The following is an 11,191-nucleotide window of genomic DNA, read 5'->3' as shown; positions in this document are numbered from 1 at the left end:
TCAATCAAAGAGGTAAGCCCTGCTTATTGCTTTACGCACGCACTACCTGTTGCGAACAGCTGGTGCTGCGTGTGCAACTGGGTAGTCCATGGTTACTAGTGTTCCCGCTGTGTACACGGTGGTCGCCTTAGATCCACGAGATGAGTCCCCTGCAAAGCATACCACTGACTATGAATTACTGTGAATGGTCAACCAAGGCGACTAAAGGGCAAGCTGTACATGCACCGGCCTGCGTGAGATATATATGACCCAGGGAATAAGAAAGCTAATTAAGTGCAGAATTGGTACGTGTATGTCGTGGTGGCATCGGCGGCAGTTAGACTGGGCAAGGTTGATGCAGCAGTACAGTTCTGAAGATGTATTGGTGGCAAGTGGCTGCGGCGGCCTCATACCCGGCAGGCGTCCTGGTTGAGAAGCACGCCAGACTGATGGGTGCCCATACCCGGCAGACGTCCTGATTGAGACCTCAAGTCTTAGATGTTAGGTTTGGCTGCGAGGTCTGTTTGGTATTAGGCCAAGACTTTCAGCGCCCCTACATCAACTGGATAGGGATAGCGACAGATGTTGCTTAGTTTGGTGGCTTTAGGCTTATTGTTATATGACTCTGTAAGGTCTTGTGTCAATAATTAATAAAATGGCCGTATGCATCGTCCAGATGCAGAGGCCGGGGGTCGTCCTCCTTTTCTAAAAAAGAACGTGTATGTGCATTCTCATCTGAGCTACTCCCTCTGTAAACAAATGTAAGATGTTTCAGGTAGTACTTCTTTATAAAAAAATTCTGAGCTATCTATATTCTGTCGCTAACTAGCAACAAGCCTACAACACCACAACCCACCCAAACTGAAGCTTGTCCGAAATTATCTCAATATATATCGACGGCGAACTCTGTCGTTAAAGTTGCAAGAAAATCACTAGACATATAGCGGAAACACAGATACGGCTTGAAGCTGCTGGTAGCTAGCTAGTGAGATTCAAGGAGAAATATACATGATATAACTAGATAAATGATCACGACGACATAAATGTCATCTCATGAACGGCTCCCATCCGTGATCGATGTATATATGTTCAGTTGTGATACGGAGTGCGGGTTCTAGGCTGAGCATAATCCAGGTGAATTCCCTGATCATCCACGTGCTTGCGATGAGGAAGCTGCTGCGAAACCCTAGCGGCATGCGTGGTGTTTCGTATTCCACCTGATCGATTGATCAATGTTGCTCCCGCGCCCGTCGGCTGATCGATGCTGCTTCCGGCAGCTCGAGCCTTCTTCCCCGCATCGTGAACCATCAACGAGCTTCTCGTTTTCTTCTGGGCATTAGCAACCTCTGCCGCATCCTACAGAAACACAATAGAGAAAGGGAGGGCAATGTTAGAACAAAATCGTTGACGTTATGATGTTTAACCGAATGGTGTTATGGCTGAAATTAACCTGGGATGACGAGGAAGACTTGCTGCTGCTTGAGTGCTTGCCATTGACGCGGAGACGACGAGCTTCACATGAGGTGATGTAGAGAGTGAAGAGGAACATCACTAGGAGAATAGTGTAGGTGGTGGAGAGCTTTAGCTTCCTCTCGAGAGCTAGGGGAGGGGAGCTTAGGCTAAACATGGAGGACCGGTGTGATTGGTGACCACTTACGAAACATTAATAGGTAAGAGAGCTTAGAGAAGTGCATGCATCGAAGTTCGAAGAGGATATGGGGGAGGTACGTGGTACAAGCTAGAAAAGGGGGGCCTCCGTTTCTTTACGTAAGATTTCTGTTTTTGCCAGGAATACACAAGACATATTTGGAGTACCAAAACTAAGTACTCCCTCCGTCCCAAAATAAGCGTCTTGAACTTAGTACAAATTTATATTAAAGCTACTACAAAGTTAAGTTGAGACACTTATTTTAAGACGGAGGAAGTATTAACCAAGATCATTAGTACTCCCTTCATCCCCTTGTACAAGGCCACTTCTTATTTGTATGTCTAATTTTGACTATTAATTTTATCAACAAAAAGTGAGTTATATGACACAAAAAATATTTCATTGGATACACATTTCAATGAACTTTCCGATGATATATTTTTTATGACATATAATCCATATTCTGCGGACCAAAATTACAAGCCAAAATATGACATGAAAAACGAAGTGGCCTTGCAGTACTGTAATTCAATCCGTACGAAAAACAGTAACAAACTAATCTTCTCCTAATTTTGTTTTTCAGAATTTCAGGCATACTGCAAATTAAGAAGGATGGTTGCACGCATAGCAGCACCTGCCGTACGAAAATGTGGTAAACAAACGAAGAGCGCGCGCGGCATGATGGGGTACTGGTTATGAAAACCGAGGCAGAGCCATCTCCTTAACAGCACATGAATGTCTCGATCCGTCCCCTTTCTTGATATACAGATTTTGTAGGCAGCCCAACCCCCTAGTTACTTGGTGATCATGTGCATTGCAATTATTACGTGCAGTGCGATCTGCCACTGTTGTAGTACTACCACCAGTTGGCGTGGGTAACCCTAACCCCATAATCAAATTGATTAGACCAAGTACAGTTTATACCTTCGATGTGACCAAGTTGGCATACTTAAGCCCTACTTTACTGTTGCTTGATGATTAATTTGCCTGGCTGCTGTACCTACGCGTTTCCGGAATTTGTTAATCGGACCGTTGACATGTCTGAATCACAAAAATCTTCCGGAACCACGGAGACCCAGGCCGGCCATTCTATTTGCATGAATATCAAGGACATCGATCAATGTCAAACACGCATATGAGACGTACAGCTTTTGAGGGAGTGTGCACGTACAGTGAAGAAGTGCAAATCTGAAACAAACAGATGTGGTCAGGCGTAAGAAAACAGGCGGCCCACGGTGAGGCTAGCTGCATCCGATGCATGCAAAGAGTTTGCTAGGGAGGCGAGGCGGGGCGAGATGGATCGATGCATGTCGCACGGCACGGGGATCTCGGTGTGGACCTGGGGCGGTGGGAAGAGCTACAGCCTACAGGAGGGAGGCACGCGATCTATGCCGAGAGCGAGCGAGCGAGCTTGCTTGGCGGGGCAAAGATATGGATGGATGCATGGCGCGGGGAGGTGGGAGAAAGTGCCGGAAAAGGGTACGAGTATGGTATGGGTGTGGCACGAGAGATCGCGCTTGTCTCGCCGTGTCGGCCGCGCGGCCACACCCCTCCGGGCTCCGGCCCGCGCGCGCGCCCCCCGCTGCCCACCCGCCGCACGTACGCGCTTGTCGCTTCTCAGCTCGGCACGGCGCGTGCGGTGCTCCGGCGCCACGCGCGCCCGCCCCTGTGGCTCTCCGTACGTGCATGCAGTGCGACACGCGGTGCAAACCCATCGAACCGGGCAACACCTGCGCGCATGTCTGTATATAGATTGTTGATTTGTTCACTCGTACGCACGTCTGCTGCTGATGCACGCGTACTACGGTCTGCCCAAGAGCGACGGAACCTGTACCAAAATACAGTACCGACGCATAATATGTCGAGCGTGTCGTGTTAACCTCAAGAGTCGCTGCAAAAAAAAAAACCCTCAAGACCGGGGCTGCAAAATCAAATCACCTTAAATAGAACTTCTTCCTCGTCTCGTCAACCAACACTTGAACAAACGTTGAGGCACTGGACTTACAATTTGGTCTTAATTCGGCAACTACAGGCGGGAGTAATCGCATGAAGGTGAATTCCAACAACGTCGAGGTGATAGATGTAATGAAGAATGAAGGTCGCTCTTTCGATCTATCAGCGATAGTTTTTGATGATATATACCACCTTACGTGTGATTTTTCGCATATTATTTTTGGGCATCATAGGAAGACTAATTGTGTTGTCCATGATTTAGCCAAACTAACTAGAAGTAATGTGTGTGAGGGGTGGATGGAAGATCCACCCATAAAGATTGTTAATACTCTTGTAAAAGATAATATAGTGATCTCCTTGTAATAAAAAGTACTTTGATGTAGAAAAACACTTGAAGAAACGTCGAACTTGCTTTGAAATTTATTCAACTATGATTTCTTGCATGGTTTTTAACTACAAGTGAAACAAAAATAATATAACTAAACCGTTTTATTGACTTGTAACACATATTTTACTTTAGCCTCTTCCTCCATTTGAAAGTGACCTCATAGGTGGGGATACTTTGGGTGTAGCCACTTCAGCGGTCACATGATTTACGAACGCCTATGTGTCACGTGATCATGGTAGCGGTAGCCGGCGAGAAGGCATTGGGCCCCCAAGCTGATTCAACTTGGCATAGTGCCTCTTGTTCGACGCACGCCGCCTGACTCGCTTCTAAAACTTTCTTTCAGCACGGTACTCTTCGATCTCACTAAGGAAAGGTCCATGAGGAGTGCTTGGCTACCACAACCTGACAAATGGGGGGTTAGTGCGGTGGTAACGGTAAAGATGAGCGATCAATGGCGCTGGCGGAGGAAAGTGCTGGGGAACGTAGTACTTTTAAAAATTTCCTACGCACACGCAAGATCATGGTGATGCATAGAAACGAGAGGGAGTGTGTCCACGTACCCTCGTAGACCGAAAGCGGAAGCGTTAGCACAACACGGTTGATGTAGTCGTACGTCTTCACGATCCGACCGATCAAGTACCGAACGCACGACACCTCCGAGTTCTGCACACGTTCAACTCGATGACGTCCCTCGAACTCCGATCCAGCTGAGTGTTGAGGGAGAGTTTCGTCAGCACAACGGCGTGATGACGATGATGATGTTCTACCGACGCAGGGCTTCGCCTAAGCACCGCTACGATATTATCGAGGTGGATTATGGTGGAGGGGGGCACCGCACACGGCTAAGAGATCAAGAGATCAATTGTTGTGTCTCCAAGGGATGCCCCCCTCCCCGTATATAAAGGAGTGGAGGAGGGGGAGGGCCGGCCCTCTCTATGGCGCGCCCTAGGAGGAGTCCTACTCCCACCGGGAGTAGGATTCCCCCCTTCCAAGTAGTAGGAGTAGGAGTCAAGGAAAGGGGAGAGAGAAGAGAAGGAAGGAGGGGGCGCAGCCCCTCCCCCTAGTCCAATTCGGACTAGGCCTTGGGGGGCGCGCAGCCTCTCCCCTCTCTTTCCCTAAAGCCCAATAAGGCCCATATACTCACCGGCGAATTCCTGTAACTCTCCGGTACTCCGAAAAATACCCGAATCACTCAGAACCTTTCCGATGTCCGAATATAGTCGTCCAATATATCGATCTTTACGTCTCGACCATTTCGAGACTCCTCGTCATGTCCCCGATCTCATCCGGGACTTCGAACTACCTTCGGTACATCAAAACACATAAACTCATAATATAACCGTCATCGAACTTCAAGCGTGCGGACCCTACGGGTTCGAGAACAATGTAGACATGACCGAGACACGTCTCCGGTCAATAACCAATAGCGGAACCTGGATGCTCATATTGGCTCCCACATATTCTACGAAGATCTTTATCGGTCAAACCACATAACAACATACATTGTTCCCTTTGTCATCGGTATGTTACTTGCCCGAGATTCGATCGTCGGTATCTCAATACCTAGTTCAATCTCGTTACCGGCAAGTCTCTTTACTCGTTCCGTAATACATCATCCCGCAACTAACTCATTAGTTACAATGCTTGCAAGGCTTATAGTGATGTGCATTACTGAGTGGGCCCAGAGATACCTCTCCGACAATCTGAGTGACAAATCCTAATCTTGAAATACGGCAACCCAACAAGTACCTTTGGAGACACCTGTAGAGCACCTTTATAATCGCCCAGTTACGTTGTGACATTTGGTAGCACACAAAGTGTTCCTCCGGTAAACGGGAGTTGCATAATCTCATAGTTATAGGAACATGTATAAGTCATGAAGAAAGCAATAGCAACATACTAAACGATCAAGTGCTAAGCTAACGGAATGGGTCAAGTCAACCACATCATTCTCCTAATGATGTGATCCCGTTAATCAAATGACAACTCATGTCCATGGCTAGGAAACTCAACCATCTTTGATTAGCGAGCTAGTCAAGTAGAGGCATACTAGTGACACTATGTTTGACTATGTATTCACACCTGTACTAAGTTTCCGGTTAATACAATTCTAGCATGAATAATAAACATTTATCATGATATAAGGAAATAAATAATAACTTTATTATTGCCTCTAGGGCATATTTCCTTCAGTCTCCCACTTGCACTAGAGTCAATAATCTAGTTCATATCACCATGTGATTTAACACCAATAGTTCACATCACCATGTGATTAACACCCACAGTTCACATCGTCATGTGACCAACACCCAAAGGGTTTACTAGAGTCAATAGTCTAGTTCACATCGCTATGTGATTAACACCCAAAGAGTACTAAGGTGTGATCATGTTTTGCTTGTGAGAGAAGTTTAGTCAACGAGTCTGCCACATTCAGATCCGTATGTATTTTGCAAATTTCTATGTCAACAATGCTCTGCACGGAGCTACTCTAGCTAATTGCTCCCACTTTCAATATGTATCCAGATTGAGACTTAGAGTCATCTAGATCAGTGTCAAAACTTGCATCGACGTAACCCTTTACGACGGACCTTTTTGTCACCTCCATAATCGAGAAACATATCCTTATTCCACTAAGGATAATTTTGACCGTTGTTCAGCGATCTACTCCTGGATCACTATTGTACTCCTTTGCCAAACTTAGTGTAGGGTATACAATAGATCTGGTACACAACATGGCATACTTTATAGAACCTATGGCTGAGGCATAGGGAATGACTTTCATTCTCTTTCTATCTTCTGCTGTGGTCGGGCTTTGAGTCTTACTCAATTTCACACCTTGTAACACAGGCAAGAACTCTTTCTTTGACTGTTCCATTTTGAACTACTTCAAAATCTTGTCAAGGTATGTACTCATTGAAAAAACTTATCAAGCGTCTTGATCTATCTCTATAGATCTTGATGCTCAATATGTAAGCAGCTTCACCGAGGCCTTTCTTTGAAAAACTCCTTTCAAATACTCCTTTATGCTTTGCAGAATAATTCTACATTATTTCCGATCAACAATATGTCATTCACATATACTTATCAGAAATGATGTAGTGCTCCCACTCGCTTTCTTGTAAATACAAACTTCACCGCAAGTCTGTATAAAACTATATGCTTTGATCAACTTATCAAATTGTATATTCCAACTCCGAGATGCTTGCACCAGTCCATAGATGGATCGATAGAACTTGCATATTTTGTTAGCACCTTTAGGATTGACAAAACCTTCTGGTTGCATCATATACAACTCTTCTTTAATAAATGCATTAAGGAATGCAGTTTTGTTTATCCATTTGCCAGATTTCATAAAATGCGGCAATTGGTAACATGATTCGGACAGACTTAAGCATAGATACGAGTGAGAAACTCTCATCGTAGTCAACACCTTGAACTTGTCGAAAACCTTTTGCGACAATTACTTTGTAGATAGTAACACTACTACCAACGTCCGTCTTCCTCTTGAAGATCCATTTAATCTCAATGGCTCGCCGATCATTGGGCAAGTCAATCAAAGTCCATACTTTGTTCTCATACATGGATCCCATCTCAGATTTCATGGCCTCAAGCCATTTTGCGGAATCGGGGCTCATCATCGCTTCCTCATAGTTCGTAGGTTCGTCACGGTCAAGTAACATGACCTCCAGAACAGGATTACCGTACCACTCTGGTGCGGATCTTACTCTGGTTGACCTACGAGGTTCGGTAGTAACTTGATCTGAAGTTTCATGATCATCATCATTAGCTTCCTTACTAATTGGTGTAGGTGTCACAGGAACCGGTTTCTGTGATGAACTACTTTTCAATAAGGGAGCAGGTACAGTTACCTCATCAAGTTCTACTTTCCTCCCACTCACTTCTTTCGAGAGAAACTCCTTCTCTAGAAAGGATCCATTCTCAGCAACGAATATCTTGCCTTCGGATCTGTGATAGAAGGTGTACCCAACATTTTCTTTTGGGTATCCTATGAAGACGCACTTCTCCGATTTGGGTTTGAGCTTATTAGGTTGAAACTTTTTCACATAAGCATTGCAACCTCAAACTTTAAGAAACGACAACTTAGGTTTCTTGCCAAACCATAGTTCATACGGTGTCGTCTCAACGGTTTTAGATGGTGCCCTATTTAACGTGAATGTAGCTGTCTCTAATGCATAACGCCAAAACGATAGTGGTAGATCGGTAAGAGACATCATAGATCGCACCATATCTAATAAAGTACGGTTACGACGTTCGGACACACCATTACACTGTGGTGTTCCAAGTGGCGTGAGTAGTGAAACTATTTCACATTGTTTTAACTGAAGGCCAAACTCGTAACTCAAATATTTTACCTCTGCGATCATATCGTAGAAACTTTTATTTTTGTTACGATGATTCTCCACTTCACTCTGAAATTCTTTGAACTTTTCAAATGTTTCAGACTTGTGTTTCATCAAGTAGATATACCCATATCTACTAAAATCATCTTGTGAAGATCAGAAAATAATGATACCCGCCGTGAGCCTCAATATTCATCGGACCACATACATCAGTATGTATGATTTCCAACAAATTTGTTGCTCGCTCCATTGTTCCGGAGAACGGAGTCTTAGTCATCTTGCCCATGAGGCATGTTCGCAAGCATCAAGTGATTCATAATCAAGTGATTCCAAAAGTCCATTAGCATGGAGTTTCTTCATGCGCTTTACACCAATATGACCTAAACGACAGTGCCACAAATAATTTGCACTATCATTATTAACTTTGCATCTTTTGGCTTCAATATTATGAAAATGTGTATCGCCACGATCGAGATCCAACAAACAATTTTCATTGGGTGTATGACCATAGAAGGTTTTACTCATGTAAACAGAACAACAATTATTCTCTAGCTTACATGAATAACCGTATTGCAATAAACATGATCCAATCATATTCATGCTCAACGCAAACACTAAATAACATTTATTTTTAGGTTCAACACTAATCCCGAAAGTATAGGGAGTGTGCGATGATGATCATATCAATCTTGGAACCACTTCCAATACACATCGTCACTTCACCCTTAACTAGTCTCTGTTCATTCTGCAACTCCCGTTTTGAGTTACTACTCTTAGCAACTGAACCAGTATCAAATACCGAGGGGTTGCTGTAAACACTAGTAAAGTACACATCAATAACATGTATATCAAATATAGCTTTGTTCACTTTGCCATCCTTCTTATCCACCAAATACTTGGGGCAATTCCGCTTCCAGTGACCAGTCCCTTTGCAGTAGAAGCACTCAGTTTCAGGCTTAGGTCCAGACTTGGGCTTTTTCACTTGAGCAGCAACTTGCTTGCCATTCTTCTTGAAGTTCCCTTTTCTTCCCTTTGTCCCTTTACTTGAAACTAGTGGTCTTGTTAACCATCAACACTTGATGCTCTTTCCTGATTTCTACCTTCGTCGCTTTCAGCATCGCGAAAAGCTCGGGAATTACTTTCGTCATCCCTTGCATATTATAGTTCATCACGAAGTTCTAGTAACTTGGTGATAGTGACTAGAGAATTCTGTCAATTACTATCTTATCTGGAAGATTAACTCCCACTTGATTCAAGCAATTGTACTACCCAGACAATCTGAGCACATGCTCACTGGTTGAGCTATTCTCCTCCATCTTGTAGGCAAAGTACTGTCAGAGGTCTCATACCTCTCGACACGGGCATGAGTATGAAATAGCAATTTCAACTCTTGGAACATCTTATATGCTCCATGGCGTTCAAAACATTTTTGAAGTCTCGGTTCTAAGCCGTAAAGCATGGTGCACTTAACTATCAAGTAGTCATCATACCGAGCTTTTGTCAAAACGTTCATAATGGCTGCATCTGCTCCTGCAATAGGTCTGTCACCTAGCGGTGCATCAAGGACATAATTCTTCTGTGCAGCAATGAGGATAAACCTCAGATCACGGATACAATCCGCATCATTGCTACTAACATATTTCAACTTAGTTTTTCTCTAGGAACATATAAAAAATAAACGGGGAGCAACATCGCGAGCTATTGATCTACAACATAGATATGCTAATACTACCAGGACTAAGTTCATGATAAATTAAATTTCAATTAATCATATTACTTAAGAATTCCCACTTAGATAGACATCCCTCTAATCATCTAAGTGATCACGTGATCCAAATCAACTAAACCATGTCCGATCATCACGTGAGATGGAGTAGTTTCAATGGTGAAAATCACTATGTTGATCATATCTACTATATGATTCACGCTCGACCTTTCGGTCTCAGTGTTCCGAGGCCATATCTGCATATGCTAGGCTCGTCAAGTTTAACCTGAGTATTTTGCGTGTGCAACTGTTTTGCACCCATTGTATTTGAACGTAGAGCCTATCACACCCGATCATCACATGGTGTCTCAGCACGAAGAACTTTCGCAACGGTGCATACTCAGGGAGAACACTTATACCTTGAAATTTAGTGATATAAGCCTTTTCTATGGGGAGAGAGAGTGGATGCATTCATCTTTTGTATGAGCAGCAGGATTGACACTAGATTTACCACTTTCCAAGGCCCCGTATGTGGTTCTTGTGGCTGGCTAACGCCAATGCAGCAGAACACGACAAATTTGAACAGGTTGAAGGTGTTTTAGTAGTCTCTCTATCATCTTATAATGCTACCATCAATCAAAGCAAGACAAGATGCATAAAAGATAAACATCACATGCAATCAATATAAGTGATATGATATGGCCATCATCATCTTGTGCTTGTGATCTCCATCTCCGAAGCACCGTCATGATCACCATCGTCATCGGCGCGACACCTTGATCTCCATCGTAGCATCGTTTGTCGTCTCGCCAACTTATGCTTCTACGACTATCGCTACCGCTTAGTGATAAAGTAAAGCATTACAGGGCGATTGCATTGCATACAATAAAGCGACAACCATATGGCTCCTGCCAGTTGCCGATAACTCGGTTACAAAACATGGTCATCTCATACAATAAAATATAGCATCATGCCTTGACCATATCACATCAGAACATGCCCTGCAAAAACAAGTTAGATGTCCTCTACTTTGTTTTGCAAGTTTTACGTGGCTGCTACGGGCTGAGCAAGAACCGTTCTTACCTACGCATCAAAACCACAACGATAGTTCGTCAAGTTAGTGCTGTTTTAACCTTCTCAAGGACCGGGCGTAGCCA

At 44.0% G+C, this 11,191-nt stretch overlaps 1 protein-coding gene across 1 annotated transcript; it reads right to left on the bottom strand.

The window, feature by feature from the left end:
* Positions 1-870: 870 nt before the first annotated feature.
* Positions 871-1,712, bottom strand: LOC109771510 (uncharacterized). Its single transcript, XM_020330206.4, has 2 exons — positions 1,430-1,712; positions 871-1,335 (listed from the first exon to the last, which is right to left on the bottom strand). The coding sequence occupies exons 1-2, from the start codon at positions 1,604-1,606 to the stop codon at positions 1,069-1,071; spliced, it is 444 nt and encodes a 147-aa protein (XP_020185795.1). The 5' UTR covers positions 1,607-1,712; the 3' UTR covers positions 871-1,068.
* Between the last annotated feature and the right edge of the window lie 9,479 nt (positions 1,713-11,191).

Source organism: Aegilops tauschii, chromosome 6, assembly GCF_002575655.3.
Source record: "Aegilops tauschii subsp. strangulata cultivar AL8/78 chromosome 6, Aet v6.0, whole genome shotgun sequence".
NCBI lineage: Eukaryota > Viridiplantae > Streptophyta > Magnoliopsida > Poales > Poaceae > Aegilops > Aegilops tauschii.
This window is presented reverse-complemented; position numbering and strand designations above follow the sequence as displayed.

Excerpts from the sequence above, each read along its gene's own strand:
- LOC109771510 (XM_020330206.4), bottom strand. The coding sequence starts at position 1,606 with ATGTTTAGCCTAAGCTCCCCTCCCCTAGCTCTCGAGAGGAAGCTAAAG. Across the intron at positions 1,336-1,429 it reads AGTCTTCCTCGTCATCCCAG|GATGCGGCAGAGGTTGCTAA; the intron begins GTTAATTTCAGC and ends GTGTTTCTGTAG.